Genomic DNA, 21,454 nt, shown 5'->3' on the forward strand with positions numbered 1-21,454 from the left:
GCTCGATTGGATCACGGGAAGTGGGTTAAAAAACGACCGAAAGATTTGCACGGTCGTAAGCGCGCAAGCAAGCAAGCAAGTGAACTTAAAATAAAGGATTTAAAAATAGGCGACGTTTCGGGCAATGGCCCATTCCCCATAGCAACGTCAAACCCCGCAGTTGCCCCCCAGCGCCCCCCCCCAAAGGTTTGCGGCGACGGCTCTTGCACGTGGCACTCCGGCGACGTCACCGCCAGACCACGCGTCACGGTGACGTCACGCACGCGCCGCGGTGACGTCACGGTGACGTCGCGCACGCACCGCGGTGACGTCACGGTGACGTCGCGCGCGCGCCGCGGTGACGTCGCGTGCGTGCCTCGGTGACGTCACCGCGTCGCGTGCGCGGATTCGCGAAAGGCGCGCACGCGATTACAACTTCCACGCAACGTTGAGGAGCAGGGGAAGTTGTTAAAGAAAACTTATCTTTGGCGTTGTTCAAGTCGTCGAGTGTCTTGCGAGGAGAGGAGTTGCGGCCGCAGGGTTCGAACGTCTAAAGTCTTGCGACGAGGTGGGTGGTACAACGCTTGTTTACGTACAGTGCATACTGCATATACTGTCGAGCCATTACGCGGCGTTCAATCTAAAGTAATATAATGTTTATTGATTGTAGACGCGTCTCCAAACACGCCTTGTGTTGTGCATTGAAGACATCTCGGCGCGTGTGTTGTGTGCATAGCAGTCGTCGTGTAGGGGAGCGGTGGTGCAGCGGTTAGCGCAGCGCTGCGCTACGAACCTGGTGACACGAGTTCGATTCCCCCTCACTGCCAAACACCAACAGTGACGATTATCTGAACCCGTCCTGGGCATCCCCCTAGGTCGACTCAGCCTCAAATGAGTACCTGGCGCGATGTGTAAACATCGCCACGAGGGAGACGAAAGCGGCCGGGCGTGGTGTTGGCCACCCACCCCCTCGTGTGTCCCGTGGTCGGCCTTTATATGTGCTGCTCGCTAACAGCACTTGCCCCTACAGTCTGTTAAGGCTACACGGGGGACCTTTGTCTGCAGAATGCACGTTGAGCGTTCCTGTGCTGAACGCATGCTCCTCGGTACAGTGCAGTCTCACTTTGGCGTGGAGCGGTGGCGCAGCGGTTAGCGCTGGACCCGGCGCCTCTGACAGCGCCCCCCCCCCCCCCCCCCCGAGTTCGATTAACTCAAAGATAAACACTATTCATTAACAGTCGGCGTCGCTGTGGAGAATCCACAAGTAACAGCGAGGCGGACAGCAAGCACATCTTGTCCTGGGACAGTCTCGGAGACACCGCTCGTGGCCGATGTTCGCAGTGGCACGAACGTCATTTAAATCAAGTGGCCACTGACCGGTGGCTTTCGTGAGATATTCTTCTGGAATGGGGGGGGGGGAGGTGTTTGATTAAAAGTCTGCGTAGGTTGTCAACCCCCCGCCCAGACCTAAACGAACCCACGCTTTGACAAGAGTGGTGAAGTATCGACGGACAATCTTCATGCCCGACATGGTTAAGGCACCTTCTTGGTTCTTTCGGTAAAGTCATGTAGAAGGGAAATAATAAAAATAGAACAATAATAAAATAATTCTCACGACGTTTCGTCCACAACGCAAGCAGCCGTCCTCAGGTGAACAGACAGACCTGGTCTTCACCTGAGGACGGCTGCTTGCGTTGTGGCCGAAACGTCGTGAGAATTATTGTATTTTTTTATTTTTATTATTTTATTATTTCCCTTCTACGTGACTTTACCGAAAGAACCAAGAAGATGAATCCCTGCAGTCACGAAAGCTTTAAATCGAAATGGTTAGGCACGGCAATTGGGAATTCCCCACCACCACCACCCATGGCTGTCGAGGATGAACGCCTTTCGTAATCGTAGCGCAGCACCGCGGACGAAACGTGGCCCAAACTTTTGACCGCGCAAGCGCCACCGGACCGCGCTGTCAATCCACTGCTAGATGATGGATGGGGGTGGGGGGCTCGACACGCCGTGCAGATCGTGGCTGGGGGGGGGGGGGTGTTTGGCCGTGCTTAGTGCGAATTGGTTTAAGCTGGGGGGGGGGGTCAGTAACCTGCAGCTCTGGATCCGATGCATCGTGGCGCTCCGTACGCGCGCATTTATTCACGTGCGCATTGTCGGCTGTTGAAATGCTGCAAAGTCCTTTTTACACTATGGGAACCTCATTTGCCAGTAAAAATATGATAATTGGTTTTTTACCCTTCTATCTGGCAACAAAACTGACACCTTTTTACAAGGAGTCATGTTTGTATAGACCGCAATACCTGCAGTCATAATACAAACAAAAGAACATAACTCTGATAATGTGCACTGTCCTTGAAGTTGATTGGTCCACACCCGAGACAGCTTTCCTTCGAGCCTAGTCTCACATGGGTTGGACCAGATGACGCCAAAAGGCGCACAACTCAAAGACAATGCACCATCAGAGTATGAGAGCTCGGGGCAAGCATCTACACTATGGGAACCTCATTTGCCAGTAAAAATATGATAATTGGTTTTTTACCCTTCTATCTGGCAACAAAACTGACACCTTTTTACAAGGAGTCATGTTTGTATAAACCGCAATACCTGCAGTCATAATACAAACAAAAGAACATAACTCTGATAATGTGCACTGTCCTTGAAGTTGATTGGTCCACACCCGAGACAGCTTTCCTTCGAGCCTAGTCTCACATGGGTTGGACCAGATGACGCCAAAAGGCGCACAACTCAAAGACAATGCACCATCAGAGTATGAGAGCTCGGGGCAAGCATCTACACTATGGGAACCTCATTTGCCAGTAAAAATATGATAATTGGTTTTTTACCCTTCTATCTGGCAACAAAACTGACACCTTTTTACAAGGAGTCATGTTTGTATAGACCGCAATACCTGCAGTCATAATACAAACAAAAGAACATAACTCTGATAATGTGCACTGTCCTTGAAGTTGATTGGTCCACACCCGAGACAGCTTTCCTTCGAGCCTAGTCTCACATGGGTTGGACCAGATGACGCCAAAAGGCGCACAACTCAAAGACAATGCACCATCAGAGTATGAGAGCTTGGGGCAAGCATCTACACTATGGGAACCTCATTTGCCAGTAAAAATATGATAATTGGTTTTTTACCCTTCTATCTGGCAACAAAACTGACACCTTTTTACAAGGAGTCATGTTTGTATAGACCGCAATACCTGCAGTCATAATACAAACAAAAGAACATAACTCTGATAATGTGCACTGTCCTTGAAGTTGATTGGTCCACACCCGAGACAGCTTTCCTTCGAGCCTAGTCTCACATGGGTTGGACCAGATGACGCCAAAAGGCGCACAACTCAAAGACAATGCACCATCAGAGTATGAGAGCTTGGGGCAAGCATCTACACTATGGGAACCTCATTTGCCAGTAAAAATATGATAATTGGTTTTTTACCCTTCTATCTGGCAACAAAACTGACACCTTTTTACAAGGAGTCATGTTTGTATAGACCGCAATACCTGCAGTCATAATACAAACAAAAGAACATAACTCTGATAATGTGCACTGTCCTTGAAGTTGATTGGTCCACACCCGAGACAGCTTTCCTTCGAGCCTAGTCTCACATGGGTTGGACCAGATGACGCCAAAAGGCGCACAACTCTTGTCTTTGAGTTGTGCGCCTTTTGGCGTCATCTGGTCCAACCCATGTGAGACTAGGCTCGAAGGAAAGCTGTCTCGGGTGTGGACCAATCAACTTCAAGGACAGTGCACATTATCAGAGTTATGTTCTTTTGTTTGTATTATGACTGCAGGTATTGCGGTCTATACAAACATGACTCCTTGTAAAAAGGTGTCAGTTTTGTTGCCAGATAGAAGGGTAAAAAACCAATTATCATATTTTTACTGGCAAATGAGGTTCCCATAGTGTAGATGCTTGCCCCAAGCTCTCATACTCTGATGGTGCATTGTCTTTGAGTTGTGCGCCTTTTGGCGTCATCTGGTCCAACCCATGTGAGACTAGGCTCGAAGGAAAGCTGTCTCGGGTGTGGACCAATCAACTTCAAGGACAGTGCACATTATCAGAGTTATGTTCTTTTGTTTGTATTATGACTGCAGGTATTGCGGTCTATACAAACATGACTCCTTGTAAAAAGGTGTCAGTTTTGTTGCCAGATAGAAGGGTAAAAAACCAATTATCATATTTTTACTGGCAAATGAGGTTCCCATAGTGTAGATGCTTGCCCCAAGCTCTCATACTCTGATGGTGCATTGTCTTTGAGTTGTGCGCCTTTTGGCGTCATCTGGTCCAACCCATGTGAGACTAGGCTCGAAGGAAAGCTGTCTCGGGTGTGGACCAATCAACTTCAAGGACAGTGCACATTATCAGAGTTATGTTCTTTTGTTTGTATTATGACTGCAGGTATTGCGGTCTATACAAACATGACTCCTTGTAAAAAGGTGTCAGTTTTGTTGCCAGATAGAAGGGTAAAAAACCAATTATCAAAGTCCTTTTTGTTTGTAACAAATTCGAACGAACATTGCTGCATCTTCTTATATTGCTAGCTACCCCCCCCACTCCCCCCCGTGGTTTAGGCGGAGAGCATTGGCCGTGTGGAAGTGCGTGGTTGTATTTTCCCCATCTGATTTTTTTTGCCCAACACATGGTTTAGGTAGGAGACCATTGGATGTGTGGAAGTACGTGGTTGCATTTTCCCCCATCTGATTTTCTTTGCCCAACTCATGGTTTAGGCGGAGAGCATTGGATGTGTCGAAGTACGCGTTGCATTTTTTGCACAAACCCCTCTGCTGCCCCCACCACGTAGCCCCCACCGCAGCCTATAACGCCTGTAATGATGTATGCAGGTCACTAAACCAAAAAATATCCTCGCTGAATGCGGCTTGGTCACAGAACATTGGTGTATAGCTTTCACATATTCCGCACATTTGTTTAAGATTGACCGATTTTGTTTATGGCCTCTTAAAACGATGTTATGACCTTACGCTTTAAAAAAAAAGAGACGCGCCCCGTCTGACGTCACCTGGATTAATTTTGTTCGGGGCCGTCCATAAATGACGTCACAAAGTCAGACCCCCCCTCAAATATGACGTCACAAAGCTCTGCCCATCCCCCCCCCCCACAAATAAAACATGCTTCAAATCGCTTTAAACTATTGTCATTGTAGTGCGTATTTAATGTGGCGCTGCACTCTGATGTTGGAGAAAACATTTATTAAAAAGTATATTTAATGAAGTAGAACGTGTTGTCTATATTTATTTAAAGTTGCGCATTTTGATGTGACGTCACATTTCTCAAATCCCCCCCCCCCTCGTCACAAATGTCTGACCCCCCCCCCCAGGTGCGTGACGTCATTTATGGACGGCCCCTTATGATATTGCGGTGTCCAGTTTCATAATATACCTTAACTGTGGTTCTTTCTACCACTTCAGTGAAAATCCACAGCCCTCTTATCATTAACCCATCATCATCGGTCGTGCGGGATTGTTGACCATACCTCACCATGCTGTGTCAGTGCTGGTCGGTAGTCATGGGGGCCGTGTCCGACACATCTCATCCCTCGACCGTTAAAGGACTCTATATAATAATGGGAACATGTGTGTAGAACCCATTTCTCACCGTAAGTAGCCAAACGTGCTAATCGGAGGTTCTGGGGAAGGACAACAAACAACACAGTTCTAAAGACATGAATTTTCAAGCTAGATTTAAAAGTGCACAGTTCCAATGGCTTCCTAATATCGGAAGGAAGAGCGTTCCAGACGGCCCCAGAAGCACATCAGAAAGTGCGCTATGCAGTGGCCGTCTTTGTTCGATGGTTAGCCAAAGGCCGCTGCGAGGATGACCGGAGTTGTGCAACAGGCTATTGCTATACGAATGCATAACCTGGCAGCATTTCTTATTTAATATCTCCACTAAACTATGTTCGTATGTGATCTATTTTCCTCCAAAATCACCTGGAATTTGCCGATCTCGTCAGATATCGGAAGCCAAGCAGGATTCCGGCATGGATAGTGCTTGGATGGGCGATCATCATGAATGACCGACTCGAAACTGAAATAGCTTCTTAGCTCAGTGGGCCTTACCCAAAAAATAAACCGGCTGCCTATCGGCAAGCAGAGGATGGTGAAAAACAGTTCTCATTGTACTCTACATCATTGCTACCCATGGCCAAACCCCCCCCCCACGATTGACTTTATTCTTTCATCCATCAGTGGATTGGCAGAGGCACCGCAAACGTGCATTTGTTATACATTTAACAATTTCGGTTAATTTAGAGTATTCTACAAAAACTTCATCCTACTGCCGTTGCATAGCAACTGTGGCTGTTCTGTGGAATTACTTTTCCCTGCCATGGGAATGCTGAATTTCTCCACTGGCTCAGGCGAGGATCACCATCCCACCGTTTTCGAGTTTGAGCCAGGCAGGCATGGTGGTGCTGTAAACCAGCAAGGGGGTTGGTAGATCAGACATTTGTGAAACTTGCAAGCCTGCTGTGCAGCTAGGTGACCAGTACAGCAATGGATTATCCAATCCATCCATGGATCTTTGACTGTTATTCACTAGTATGCGTAGGTTTGTGGCTGCTCTGGTTTCCTCCCACATGAAGTCAAACTTGAAGTTGCTAAATATTCCAATGGAGGGTTCTCTTTAAATTGTCTTTGAGACTCACGGAGGCTTTCGTGGATAAGCAAAGGGAATTTTATATGGACTCTGATGCAAAGTTATTTACCTTCTTCCACTATACTTGTATCGTGAACAAATATCCAGAGTTGCAGACACTTTCATATATTTGCTTTGGAGGGATGGCAGGTGCATTTGGACTCCCTTATGCATCGAAAGCGTACCATTGTATTGTACATGTTCTATAGCCTAATTTTCTTACATAGCCTGTACACGTGTGCACTGTGGGCTGGGGCTGTGTAACCGAGCATCGCATGGTTGGGGTACAGTATTATGGTGATTACGAGTACAGTATTATGGTGAATACTACCAACACACATGGAGGCTTTGGGGACCTTTGTTTCTTAAAATAGTTCGCTTGGGCAATGTAACATCTACGATAATGCTAGTCGCAACAGGATTTAGAGGTGGGAAGTAAAGCAGGCGTGAGTCAAGTCTGTCCCAGTAACCTAATTCTTGAGATAATGATTCATTCTTGCTATTTCAGTGCACACTTCCTTTCCCGCTTGGCAATTCACATCAGCTTTGCGGTGTGAATTGCAACTGCGTTGGTACGAGAAGGTAACATTAATCACCTTCGCATTTTCATTTCATGCGACATTTTTACGTGTTTATTTTTTTATATTATTAACTATTTATTCAGGAAGTCTCGGGACATTTTTTCTGGAAGGTTCTGCGAAGTTTTTCAGTGGGGGGGTGGGAGGGCGATGATTGTTATGTTTTTCCCAACTTTATTGATCGTTGGAATGCCACGGCAATGTGTGATAACTTAATAAACGCGTCAGTGCTTTGGGCTTGCCCAGGCACGTTCTCCTGGGAAGCTGCTTATGCCCGTCTGGTGGAGAGAGCCTCAAAGCGGCCACTTTCCATTCACTCAATATACCTGCATGCGTCACCAAAGACTGGAAAACTCGAAATGAAGTGTACAGCCTCTTAAACTGGAGCTTAACGGTGGTGGGGTAAAATAAATATAATTTTATTTTACAGTGGGTATGGCATTGCCCTATGAACCAGGCTACCTACGTTTTTCTTGACCTCAGCTAACGTAAGTGGTGATATCAGAACCAGTCATTAGTCTCACCTTCACCGACCTGTGTAAAGTATGGTCAAACAATCTCCACGACATACGCGGTGTGTGGGGGGAGGCCTTGATCCAACAGCGGATTGGCAGCTGTAGAAACGATTTACAGGACGCTTAGACGCACGGAGTTTGAGTTTTAATGTGCGTTCTCACAACCAGGTAACGCCATCGCTTGTCATGAGGGATGGCCCACCCGCCGGCGCTCAAAGCTCATGAGTCATCTACGGACATGTCAATATGGGGGACAGAGGGAGAGGAGGGGGGGGGATAAACACATCCGCTCACTTGAAGCACACTGTTGAACGGCGTCCACTTTCCGTCGCTATATAAAGGCTTGTTGCGTAACCTCTTGCTGAATGTATTCGTTGAACCCAACCCTTAACGTGTTTAACAGCAATCAACGTGCACTTTCGCCGCCGCCGCGGTTTTCGACAGCCGCGCACGCGTGGCGGTGCCTTGCCCTGCTGTTGGAACGTCGCGCTCCGGGCAGGATGGCGGGCAGCGTGCCGGCGTTCGTGCGCGTCGCCTTCTCCGACCTGGAGTTCTACGAGCACTGCGGCGGCGGCAGCTTTGGCAGCGTGTACCGCGCGCAGTGGCTCTCTCAGCGGCGCGAAGTCGCCGTCAAGAAACTGCTCAAGATCGAGAATGAGGTGACGGGACCACATTGGACGAGGTGTTAATTACCTTGTCGCCTGGTACGCGCAGGTGGCCGTGGTTTCAATCCCGACCCAGATGCCTGTATATTTGGAGTTTACATGTTGTTCCTGTGGTCGCGTGGATTTTTCCTACGGGTCCTCCGCTTTTTCCCTTCACATTTAGAAACGTACGTTTAGAGTTTTTAGCTGCTGCTATAAATGTCCACAATCCACTTAGTTTAGCTATCATTTGTGGCCAGCTCACTTCTGAAAGAGAGCTATATAGCTCAGCGAGTCTTGCCCGAAAAAAATTGTTCATTACCTGGTGGCTCGAATGGCTCTGTCGGGTCTCGTTACATTTGCACACAGACGATTGTTGTCACATACTGTATACCACGTAATCGTATGTGAGAGTCGTTAGCAGTGGTGCAATCGTGAGCACACTGCGCTGTGCTACAGACCCAGCGACGCAAATCTTTGTTTGTGGCCAAGGGCCAACATCAGTTGTAAATGGTATCTGTATCTCTCTGGGGCCCGTCCTTAAATCAGTATCTGGTGTTTCTCTAAACGCGTCAACGATTCCCTCGAAACGGACAACCTGGTTCTGGGTGTGAATGCAAGCGCCGTGGGGCAAGGGCAAACAGCTGTGGTTCTGACCACATCATCTTCACGCGCACCTTGCCGACCTTAAGTGCTCCTTTCGCAACATTTACCCCAGCAGTTTATAAAACAACGATAGATCTTTGCGTGGGATGCATGTACTGTATATGCTTGATACATGACATCATCCGTATTTGCTTCAGAGTACCGAAAAACTCGTTATGATTGGCGAACAAACCATTCAAAACTTGTAATTTTGTAAAGTTGCTTGTTTATTACATACATTGAGATAGCGGTTTCATTTTGATATGACGACTGCCAAGGTGGCGAGGCTGCAGTGCAATTCATATTAAAATGTGGCAACGTAATTACACCACGCTTGCCCCGAAATGCAGTGTTTACTTTCAATTTCATACCCTTGCAAATGTACTGCTTTGACATTCTGGACCAGACAAAGTACATTGTCAATGAGAATGGGTTATTATCGTGTGGTCACATTTGGAAAGCTGAGCAAGCTAATGAATAACCCAAGAATGACCCTTGCTGCGACCGAGTGTGCCTGCCTTGATCTAGCAAGGGGAATTCGTCTTGGCTCAAATCACACGTTATTGCCGATAGAATCGATCGTAAAAACAGCTCGGCTCACACGCAAGTGCCTAGTGAACGTTTACGTCGCAGAACCGTGGGAGATGCCGATGTATCGCAATTAACGTTGCCCTCGTTGTGGCGTTTTGTTTTTGTTGATAAACGCAGGCCGAAATACTGAGCATTCTCAGTCACAAGAATGTGATCAAGTTTTTCGGCGCTGTAACGGATCCACCAAACTATTGTATCGTTACTGGTGAGTCTTAACGGACGGGTTTAACGTGTAAATGCATTACTGTTAATTAAAAAAACACGAATATCTTATTACTGTAGTTGACGGATCTTTGTTAAAAAATTCAAACATTTAGCAGAGCATGTTATGGCGATGATCTCTTAAAAGCCGTTCAACCTCAAACATTGGAAGGCATCCATTTTTTCGAAAGCATGGAGAATTAAAAATATAAATAGACCACTAAGCCGTGACATGCTATTCCTGGAACAGAGTTTGCGGCCAAGGGGTCCCTGTTTGAGTTCTTGGCAAAGAAGGAAAGCGACAACATGGAGATTGACCAGATTTTTGCCTGGACTACGGACATCGCGAGAGGTGACGGTTTTGCATCCCTTACTAACACACACGGATTACATGCCGCTTTTGTACCGAACCCCTGTGCTCCCACTCACGTGCTCCTCAGCTTCACCAAACAAACACTGACTATTGTGGTGAAGTATACGTCACTCAAATAATTCCCCCCCCCCCCCCCTTGTGACCCACACAGCCAGAGGTCCCCATCTAGCAGTGGCTTGAAGAGCTGTACTTTTAACTTGCTTCTCTTAATGCATCTATGTTCAACTTCTTTCGCAATGTTCGTGGTCAACTGTGCTTGACACGTGGCATTTCAGCACTCCCAGAATATAATTACACGTGCTCGGATTGACATTTTGCAATTTGCACATGTATCGAGTTCACATGCCCCAGCAGCCACATTTGGCTGCTACACTTCAAGGTATGTTCTTGAAAAAACCCGACTACCCATTATACATACATGCTCGATAAGCTATTTTACCTTAATAAAAACCAGACCACAACTTGCCATCGTTGCTAGTGCATTATTTCCCCCCACAATTGACACCGTGTTTCCCTGGGGTCAGTGCCATGGCCCTATCGGCGGCGCGTTGGCCGCTTGTTGAGAAGGTTCACGGTTCGAATCGAGCAGCTGCCCTCTTTGGCGATTATCGCCGGCCGTTATCACCGTAAACGGTGGACATTAAAGATCCCGTTGACGTGCATATCAGTAGGCCACAGTGATGTGGTGCCATGGTCCAAATGTTATTTAGGCTGTGTATATATAGCAACCATTGCCCGCCCACCCCCCACCGACCCATCCACCCCACCGACCCCTTCCCCACCCTACCGTAAAAACTTGGCAGGATCCTCCTGACAGTCATGAGGCTCTCCTGAGTAAAGGAGCACAATGATGGTAATACGATTAACAATTCACTCACTGCATCTGCTTAATTGAGCAATTCTCAACAATACCCCGCTTAGCGGATAATGATCACGTGTGGGTTATCAAGTTTTTCCAAGACAATTTTTACAAGCAAATTGTGACCGTGGATTGCAACATTTGGGTGGGGGGGTGGGCAGCAAATCATGACACTTCTGTTTGAAGTGCAGTATTTTACCTTTCTTCTACCTGCATAGCCAAACTGAAACAAACCACACATCCCACCAGACTGTCATGAAAGAAATTGTCAGCCTTTCGGTTTCAATGTTTGTAACGACACTTTGTGCATCGGCAATCTATTGTCTGGCGTTGCACTGGCAATGAAAAAGCACGCCGGCGCACAGCTTGTAATCCTCGTCATTTGCACACTGTTGCCTTAGCCAGCGATAAACGACACAAGTCGCGTCATTGACGCTTCTCAGCTGCGAGAGTTGACTGGCACGCTGCCCATCTACCCCCAGCAAATCTGATGCGATCATTTAGATTGCAAAATGCTTCCAAGTACAGTTACAAATGCAAATTATTATTCTTTTAAAGCCCACTTTCCCCATCACATGAAGTCGATTCTCCTCGGAGCCACCTATACATATATAACGCACAAGCATCCATTCGTCACGTTCTTACTCACCAATGGTACATGGTGCGAAAAAAACCCATAAAAAGGTTTTTCTTGGAGAGGACATTCCTGCAAAATTGTCACCTTTCCAGGTCAACATTTTCCTTCAGGAAATCTCAAAGCACACAGTCCAATACAAGCCAACAGGGGCCTCCAAAATCCTCTGGAACAGCAACGCCACGGTTTATTTGTAGAATCGTCCAGAAGCTCAGTACCCATTGGTTATATTTTAAGCGGACGTTTGCTCACGACGTCACCGTCCCCCGAAACGTTGCCTACACCCCGGTGACGTCGTTGCTCTTACCACGGAATCCTTCCGTAAGAGCACGCGCAGGGAAAGGTGGGCGAGGCGAAGTTACATCTTGTGCAATCGTAATACACGTTAAAGGGTGACAATCATAAGCGGTGACCGTGATGACCGTTGTTGCAGGAATGAACTACTTGCACGAAGAGGCTCCAGTCAAGGTCATCCACAGGGACTTGAAATCTCGGAATGGTAGGTGATGGAGGCACACGTCATCTTTATTCTGTAAAGTGCATGCGTGTACACCTAGTATTAAAATTTACTTCCAACCATGGGTGTACTTGCCAACATTCAAAATGCATACCGTTTACACGCATTATAATTTTCTACATATTTTTTGTTTATCCCTCTTTTGCAGTTGTGATAAGTTCTGACGACATTCTCAAGGTAACAACCCGATTCATGTTGCGTTATTGTACGTCTCAGATAATCTTATTCTTGGTTCTTTCGGTAAAGTCACGTAGAAGGGAAATACAAATAAAACAAAAATTCTCACGACGTTTCGGCCACAACGCAAGCAGCCGTCCTCAGGTGAAGAACAGAGCTGTCGGAATGACAGCGTCCTTCACCTGAGGACGGCTGCTTGCGTTGTGGCCGAAACGTCGTGATAATTTTTTTTATGTTTTATCATTTTATTATTTTATAATTTCCCTTCTACGCGTCTTTACCGAAAGAACCAAGAATATGAATCCATGCAGTCACGAAAGCTTTAAATCAGATAATCTTATCTATTATACCTTCAAGTGCCGTTTGTTGCTGCCCGCGTGGCGTTTTGGGCCTTTAAGGGGCTGTGCTTAGCAACTGTGGTGTAAAGAAAAAAATCCCATAACTAAAAGTCGATTTTTGTTAATCAAGAGTCATAGTAAATGCTAAATAAAAACACAACCTAACATGTGACGTCACCACTTGTTCTCAGATGCACCGTCCAATGGCGACCGTGTAGTTCCCCTCAACTGCAAGTTGCTGTTAGCGTCTCCAAGCCGGCCATGTTCTTGACTTTTTCTTTTATACACAGCTCCTCGCCCTCCTTAGCCAATGGGAGAGGAGGTTCACCCTAAGCCATTACACCTGGCTCTCTACTTAATTAATCCAAAGCAGGACTGTGCAATAGGTTGCAATCAGCTGCGTGATTTGAAGAGCATGTAAAATTGACCAATGGTGAGCAAGCAATCAATCACCTGCTGGGGAAATGAGTCATACCCCCTGCACACGTGCAGGTCCCACCAATCGCGAGCCAGGTGGTAATTCTGCCGCCCTAATGAGTGATCATCGATTTTCCCACACGTGCACGTTAGGCCAATCCACAGCTCAGTCACAATTGCCATGCATTTCTTCTCTCGCCAATGGGTGTTCTGACTGCTGGACAATTCTCAATCGTGGCAGTCATTCCATTGTCAGCATGGTAGTCAACCGAGCTCCTGCACCATGTCACAGACCATACGCCACCATTACAGACCCTACTTCACCACACTGGTTCACGTGCGTTCGTGTGCATTGGTGAAGAGAGCACTTTTTGTGTGAGCTCACGCCGAGTACCTGACCGGCAGAGGGAGAGGCCCTATTCAGTATAGCGCCAATCGTCTGTGAGGCTTGCAAGCCTCTTAGCCACGTCAAAGCAGTGCCCAATGAATAAACGTTAACAATCGCATGCAATGAATTCACACGTCATATCATGTTGTTCCTGTCATTTCCAGTAACGTTCAAAAAGACGCGGTTCACACCTAGCATTTACCCGCGTAAGATAATTTCACGTCAAATTACGTTGCGTACTCAATGCGGCGACTGCCGTGCCTGTCCGCCCCCCGCCCAGATCTGCGATTTTGGCGCTTCACGCCTGCACTCGCACACCACCCACATGAGCCTGGTGGGCACCTTCCCCTGGATGGCGCCCGAGGTCATCCAGAGCCTGCCCGTGTCCGAGACGTGCGACGCATTCTCCTTCGGAGTTGTAAGTGCAACGCCGGGGGGATAGGAGTCGGGATTGACGCTGGCATCTCGAGGAGTTGTGGCTCGGTGGCGATAGCTCCACTCCGTTGGTCTTCGAGCAGGGGGAGACCGGGGGAGATGGAGGGTTTGTTCATTTCGGTGTTCTGGCGTTATTCAAAATTGCATGCAAATTTGTGTTATTTTAAGATCGATTATCGGTTAAACACAAACTTCATCGACCTGCGCTGACCAGCGTGATGAAGTTTCAAATATCTCCCATTGACAATGGGTGGTGGAAGCCTTCATAGTGGATTGACAAAAGGCTGTGAGATGGAATGGATTCATATGGCCACCCCTCCAACCACTCAAGGCCACTGCATTCACCACGGTCTAAAAAAAAAAACGGATATATTTCTTCAATCAAATCTAAACCCTAATTCGCGGCAACCCATTGAATCTATGGAAGTTGTATCATTACAGTTTTAATGTATACCCAGGTGGACTAAACGTGCAACACGAATGTGATTCTCTATACAGCAAGACCTCGTTTAATACGCATTCCTGAAAAGTGCCGCGTTTAGCGAAAAACGCGTATAAGCGAAAACTATTTCCACATAAATGTAACAATGAACTTTGACAGCATACAGTGTATGTTCGCACCGTAAGATGGTGAGATAAATAACTGAGGGAACGCCACCACATTACTGTATCATTCGGTGTACTGTATCCTACCGCTCATCTGCGTAGCTCAAGAAAGTAATTCGTCATCGACCGCTCAGAAACCGCGTTACAACGACGCTTGTTCCGTGTTGGAACAGTGCAGGTTTTGACGGTGCATGTTCCGCGTTCCAACGATGCGCATTCCGCGTTGGAACAGTGCGCGTTCTGCATTACGACTTTGCGCGTTGGAACAGTGCGCGTTCCACGTTCCAACGATGCACATTCCGCGTTGGAACAGTGCGCGTTCTGCATTACGACTTTGCGCGTTGGAACAGTGCGCGTTCCACGTTCCAACGATGCGCATTCCGCGTTGGAACAGTGCGCGTTCTGCATTACGACTTTGCGCGTTGGAACAGTGCGCGTTCCACGTTCCAACGATGCGCATTCCGCGTTGGAACAGTGCGCGTTCTGCATTACGACTTTGCGCGTTGGAACAGTGCGCGTTCCACGTTCCGACGATGCGCGTTCCGCGTTGGAACCGTGCGCGTTCCGCATTACAATGGCTCGTGTTCCGCGTTGTGCGAAAAGTACTCCCCAATTGTAAGAACTGCGTTATAGCGAAAAACGCGTAGATAGCGTGAACACCACACGTCCGGCGAGGACGTAGCGTGATGGTGAATTGTCTCGTGTGCCTGTCGCTATTCCTTCAGGTGCTGTGGGAGATGTTGACTCGGGAGGTCCCCTTCAACGGCCTGGAGGGTCTGCAGGTCGCCTGGCTGGTGGTGGAGAAGAACGAGGTAGAGCGATCGGGTCTAGTGGCCTGGCCGAATGTTGCTTTAACACTGCCACAACACTGGGGCTTAAGTCGAAGCGAGGGAAGTGTTGTGATGAGGATATGGATGTAGGTTGATACGGTGGCGACATGTTAACTACCTCGCCTGGTATGAACGATGTCGTTGGTTTGATCCCGACCTTGACGCCTGTACATTTGGAGTTTGCATGTCTCTCTCTCTGGGATCGCGTGGATTTTTTTCCGGGTTCTCCAGTTTTTCCACATGATAGGCCACTTCGTTGAGCTATCATTTGTGGCAGCCAGGTCGCTTAAAAAATTGCTATACAGCTCAATGGGCCTTACCTGGTAAAATAAAAAAAAGAGTTTAGTTTATAGTTCGGTAAGGCTGCATGATACATTGTTGTAACATAACAGAATCAAGATCTTCATTTATCCTGGATAAATCTAATAAACGTCAGCTCTTTTTCAGATGTCCAGTAGGGGCGGGTTTAGGAAGTTACAGCAGCAAACAATTACGATGCTTTGGATCTCCATTTTCACTTGGAAAGAACAAGTGCATATTTTTTGGTTGTTTATTGTTCGTAAAGAAGTGAGCGGGAGTAGAAAAAATGTGTTGACATTGCCACTTTGAACGTGAATGTCATCAAGTCTGGTTGGGTCCAAGCTGAGACTTTAAAACATCGAATGCACGCACAACAGGTCTCATAGGCTGTGGGACTACAATATGAGCAGAAGTACGGCTATGCCCATTGTTGTACTGTACTCATTAATTGCATCGTTCAAGCTCGCGGCCTTTTACCAACCCACAATGACCAGCAGGGTGAAGCAAGGTCAAACAGTCCCTTAATCCACTAGTACAATGACAAAGGGCTGTATTTGTGCTGCATATTAATTATAGATCAGTGTTCTTCACTAATTTTCAGAGGCGGCCACTTTTGCCAATAAGACATCATCAGTGTGAGGGCCGCCACGCTTTTGAAACCATTGGGGTTTGACAGCATGATGATGGGGGGTGTTTTCACTGGCGGAGCCGGTGGAGTTGGGGTGGCACGTGCCCCCCCAATGATCCGATAGATATTCCTCATTTTGATCGGATCATTGGGGTTTATTAGTAATAAATTGGCATTTTGCGACCCCTACTGCCACTGTGTAGCATTATTATGTGCCAGGGACTCTATGAGATGAAAGGACAATAGTCTGATTCCATAATTGGCAATAAGTAACGGCAAAGCAGTTGCGTATACAGTCCACGACTTCCCTGAAGGCATTCACCTTCAGCGAGCACAATGCCGATCACACAACGCGGTTCAAATGCGACCCTCAATCGATGGCTGCGCCATCGCCGCACATGCGTCAAATAAAAAGCAAGGGACAAGTCCTTACTTACTAACAACTCCTCTATCATTGTTCATTGCTGGAGGGTTTGCCCCCCCCACCTGAAAATCCTGGCTCCGCCATTGGGTGTTTTCACATTTGTGTATTGTCGCTATAGACGATAACGGCTGTGCTCTACTTGCTCCTGATATGTCCGATACATTCCCTTCCGCACGGCGTTCCTTTGTTCAGAGGCTGACCATACCCAGCAGCTGCCCGCCGAGCTTTGCAAACCTCATGAAGGAGTGCTGGGAGACCGATCCAAAGGTAAGCCTCACTGAGTCAAGTCACACGTGTGTGTGCGCGCGTGTGTGCCTGTGATAATATGAACGAATAGGATTTGCGTGCGTCGAGTTCTTAAATATTGAAACAGCATCTCAAAATGCTTCACAACGCAAATGAGAATGACCGATTCAAAGCGGTGTAAGGGATAGGGTGAGGAGGTGGGGGGCGAGCGGTGACCTGAGTTCAATCCCTTGGCCACGGTTGACATCAGTGGTGAAGGTTATCTGAATTTGTCCTGGACCGCCACCCTTCACCAACCCGCGCCGACCGGCCGCGGTGACGTATTGGTCAGTCGACGCGGTGTGCGCGAAAGGGATTGACATCAATGGTGTGAATAATGAAATGAGATAAAATACAAATTACATTATGGATTGTGTCTCCGCTCCTTTTTAAATATTCTTTAAGAACCCAGTGGAGCGATGTCAGCCAAGCCGGTGTTTACAAACTATATTTTCCAGCTCCACTCCTGAGTTAAGTGGACGCATTTCCTCCGTGCACCTCCCTTCCGCAGAAGAGACCCACCTTCAAGCAAATCCTGCAGATGCTGAACTCCATGGAGCATGACACCCTCCTCTCCAGCCTCTGCAACTCCTTTCTGCACAACAAGGCGGTCTGGAGGTGTGTGTGTGTGTGATCGACGCGGTCGGGGCACAGTCAGTGGATCTGTCAGTCATCTGAGTCAGTCAATCAATGGCCCCTGGATCTGTCCCGTGACCTGTCAGCAAGCCTTCGACACTTCACATGGCCTCAGAGTGCACCTAGCGTGGCACAAGTGCCGTGGTGACATCACCGCCACTTAGTGTTGAACGGCGGCTGTTGTTGTTGCGGTCGACACATGCTAAGTGGACAAATGCGGTCAACGATGCTTCTTGCTACGCCCGAGAGGTCATGTAAGTAAAGGATTTTCACACATAGAGCGCTCTCTTAAATGCCTCAGCGTCTCAAAGTGCCTTCCGTCACACGACATCATCTTGTCTCAACCAAACCAGTGCCCTGCGGACGTCTAGCCAAGGGGACCTCCGGTAGCAGCGATCCCGATGCAGTACGAGGCGTACACACACCGTCAGCTATTGTGTCCATATTGAGTAAATTAGGGGAAAATTAGAAAAGATATATAGACGATGACACCAGCACACGTGACCTATTCCTTTTACGGGATCTTTAACATCCGCTGTGACGCAGGCAGTGCGCGGTATTTTTTTGGTCAACACGCCCGCAGCATCGACCAGGAAGGCCACGAGGCTTGAACACGCAAACTTGCGCAACGCGGCGGCGGCCGCTTGACCGCCCGTTCGCCGTTCGCCGTTCGCCACACGTGATTTGTGTCCCCGCGGTGACGCCGCTAACGCTGCCGCCGCCGCTTTTGACCGCCCGCCTGCGCCGCCGACCAAAGGGTGGAGATAGAGGCGACGTTGGAGCGACTCAAGAAGCTGGAGCGAGACCTGAGCTGCAAGGAGCAGGAGCTGCGGGACCGGGAGCGGCGCCTCAAGATGTGGGAGCAGAAGCTCAAAGACCAGGGCTCGTCCTACGTGAGTGCCGGAGCAGAGGGGTGCCCGTGGGGGGGGAGGGATATGGAGAGGGCTCAAACCTCGACGGCAGCCCAGACGGTGGGACTGAGCGTCGTTGCGCTGTTTCACTTCAATGGGGGACTTATATGTTCGTGACTTGCTGTGCCGTAATACTATTGAGAGATGCAGGCTTGTTGTTTATTTTCTATTGAACCACTTTTAACAGTCGCAAACAGAGGACACGCGTAACTTGGGGTGTTTTTGTAAATGTTTTAAGTGTAATATGCGACCGTCAACTCTTCGTTAGCATTATCGCATTTTTATCTCTGATGCTGCTCGATGTGAACCATGCATCCATTGTCAAATTAAGATGAATAAGCAGATGATACACCTCCTTCACAACACATCTGTCTCTGTGCATAAAGTGTTTCTTTACACATCCCGTCAGACACACGCCTTTCTGAAAGTGCACAATGTCAGCAGCATTGGCCATTTCATGAATATCCAATGAAAATCAACTGAATGGTTTGTTATGCTTCTTGAAAGGGCTTTACATGTACACGTACTGCATATCGTGAATTGACGATAGAACGATTATCGTTTACTGAAGTGGGTCACGGTTGCTATGCCAGGGTGAGGTGTGGATGAACCACTTGAAGTTCAAGGTTCACGCTGTTGTGTTTACAGACATCTACATCCTGTTCTCTTTACTCCTGGAGCGAAACGGATGTGGTGAGTAGAATTTTAATTGCCGGACTCTGTGCACAGCCACTGCAGAGCACTTAGCTCGCACGTGGCGTTTATTGTGAGCCCACAGATGGCAGGGTTCTTAAATAAACATTTTGCGTGCGGTGCTTCATTGTCATAAAGTGTGCTGATTGGTTGTTTCCTGGTTTCTCGCAGGCCGACTGGATCCGCCAAATTAGTTGTAAGTGCAAAAATCACTCCGTTGCCTTCTTTGCCTCGTGTAAAAGCAATTCAGTCTTGCGTCAGCTCTTGTTAATGGGGATAAAGGAAAACCGTGCCATTGCTCTTTAATCTGACTGACCCTGTGAAGCGCACTTTTATTTTGTTATTGATAGCTCAAAAAAACTTGATATGCTCCACAAAAGAAAGGAGCGCACCATTTATGCTTTGTCGTAGTTGTAAGTAGTAATTTTAAAACCGGCGATTAAGGTATTGATGCTGCCACGCACACATCGGCCTGCTTTTTTGCACATGGTGAAGGTGAACTCAAAACGCAAATCAAAGAGCACTGAACGCACGATGCGCTCGCCACAAATAAACCACACAATCGCTCGCTGATCTCGTCAAGGAGCATAAACCATCATCACGCGAACTCCGGTCATCCTCGCAGCGACGGCTTTTGGCTGCTGGCCATCATCCAAAGACGGTCACCGCATCGCGCGCTTTCAGATGCGCTTCGGCGGCCGTCTGGAACGCTCTTCCGATATTAGAAAGCCACTGTAGCTATCCATTTTTAAATCATCTAGATTAAGTTCGCTTGCTTGCTTGCTTGCGTGCTTGCTTGCTTGCTTACGACCGTGCAAATCTTTCGGTCGTTTTTTAACCCACTTCCCGTGATCCAATCGAGCTGACATTTTGCACACAGACTCGTTGTGCGAGACAATTAATGTTCGTGAAAATTTTTTTCCGAAATTTTACACTGTTTAGGGAAAACAAATTAAATATTTAATTACCAATTGCTTAATACTGGCAGACAATCATCTGACCCATAGGTGGCAGCCATCTCAAGCCAGAGGACGAGAGGACTCTAGCCGCCACGCATATAAAGGATTTAGAATGAAAAACTTTGTTTTTACGGGTTATACTTATTAAATCATCTAGATTGAATGCTCATTTATTTAGAGCTGCTTTTTGTGTTTAATTTGTTGTCCTCACTTCCGATTAGCATGGTTGGCTACTTTCTGCGCGAAAGAAGTTCAACATACATACAAAGGAAATTAAATGAATGACAATGCACTCATGTCTGATTTGGTCCAGTAGAGGGCACGCTTGCGTTAATGCCCGTCGTCGCTCACGATCGTGAGTGTTCCTGCCGTGTGTGCGTGAGCTGGCTGAGCCGCTCAGTTCAGAGCGCTAAGCTGGAAACCGATGAGATATCATCCTAGGTTTAAATCCGGGCATCCGCCGTCTGGAGTACCACGTTCTCAAACGTAGCGAGTCTGTAGTTTCAGCACAGTCACCAAAGGCTGCGCCACAAATTTGGTTCTGCACTTTAATTTGGCTTATTTCAAGCTCTTAAGAATTACAATATTTGTGTTGACTGCCATGAGATGTATTGTTATGAAGTGTTATGCAAAGTGCTAGTCCTCTTATTTGTGGACCAGAGAGAACTTGGAGGTATCTCAGAAGTAGCTCCGTGGTGTCCGCTTCCGTGGGCCGTTCAACAAGACGAAGGGGTCGCGCCGCTCTCGGACAGACACTTCGTCTGGCCGAGTGACGCGGATAGCACGCTTGGGATAAAGTTTGGTTGGGAAACGACCACGAAAGTAGAAAAAACCCAACCCACAAACACACCATGCGTACGCCGTGCGTGTTTAGCGGAGGCGAACGGAGACCTTGCGGTGTACGCGGAGCTCTTCCAGCAGCAGCACATCACGGGGCAGAGGCTGCTGCTGCTGGAGGACAGCGACTTCCTCGCCATGGGCATCAAGTCGCGTGGCCACATCCTGCACCTCAAGGTGACCGTCCCCCCCACCGCACTCCACTGCAGTGCTTGTGACCCGTCGTGGACCCCTCGTGACCCCTCGTGACCCTCCGCGACCCCCCTCAAGCCCATCTTACTCTTGCTGCTTTTGCCGTTGCAGTAATACCCCGATTTACGTCTTCCCCCTTTCACGTCGTTTTGCAAATATGTCGTCACTTTGTTATGAACACC

At 47.9% G+C, this 21,454-nt stretch overlaps 1 protein-coding gene across 1 annotated transcript in view; it reads left to right on the top strand.

The window, feature by feature from the left end:
• The first annotated feature begins 369 nt into the window (after positions 1–369).
• The window catches only part of LOC133357605 (mitogen-activated protein kinase kinase kinase 20-like), a 33,189-nt gene continuing 12,104 nt past the window's right edge, over positions 370–21,454 (top strand). The window contains 14 exon segments of the mRNA XM_061575628.1: positions 370–547; positions 8,197–8,411; positions 9,750–9,837; positions 10,084–10,185; positions 12,133–12,198; positions 12,365–12,393; positions 13,817–13,954; positions 15,303–15,389; positions 16,952–17,026; positions 17,556–17,662; positions 18,438–18,573; positions 19,240–19,284; positions 19,456–19,480; positions 21,118–21,257. Of these exon segments, the coding sequence (XP_061431612.1) occupies positions 8,253–8,411; positions 9,750–9,837; positions 10,084–10,185; positions 12,133–12,198; positions 12,365–12,393; positions 13,817–13,954; positions 15,303–15,389; positions 16,952–17,026; positions 17,556–17,662; positions 18,438–18,573; positions 19,240–19,284; positions 19,456–19,480; positions 21,118–21,257 (1,197 nt within the window). The 5' untranslated portion in view covers positions 370–547; positions 8,197–8,252.

This window comes from Lethenteron reissneri, chromosome 7, assembly GCF_015708825.2.
Source record: "Lethenteron reissneri isolate LAM-NWPU_2019-01 chromosome 7, ASM1570882v1, whole genome shotgun sequence".
NCBI classification, from domain to species: Eukaryota; Metazoa; Chordata; class Hyperoartia; order Petromyzontiformes; family Petromyzontidae; genus Lethenteron; species Lethenteron reissneri.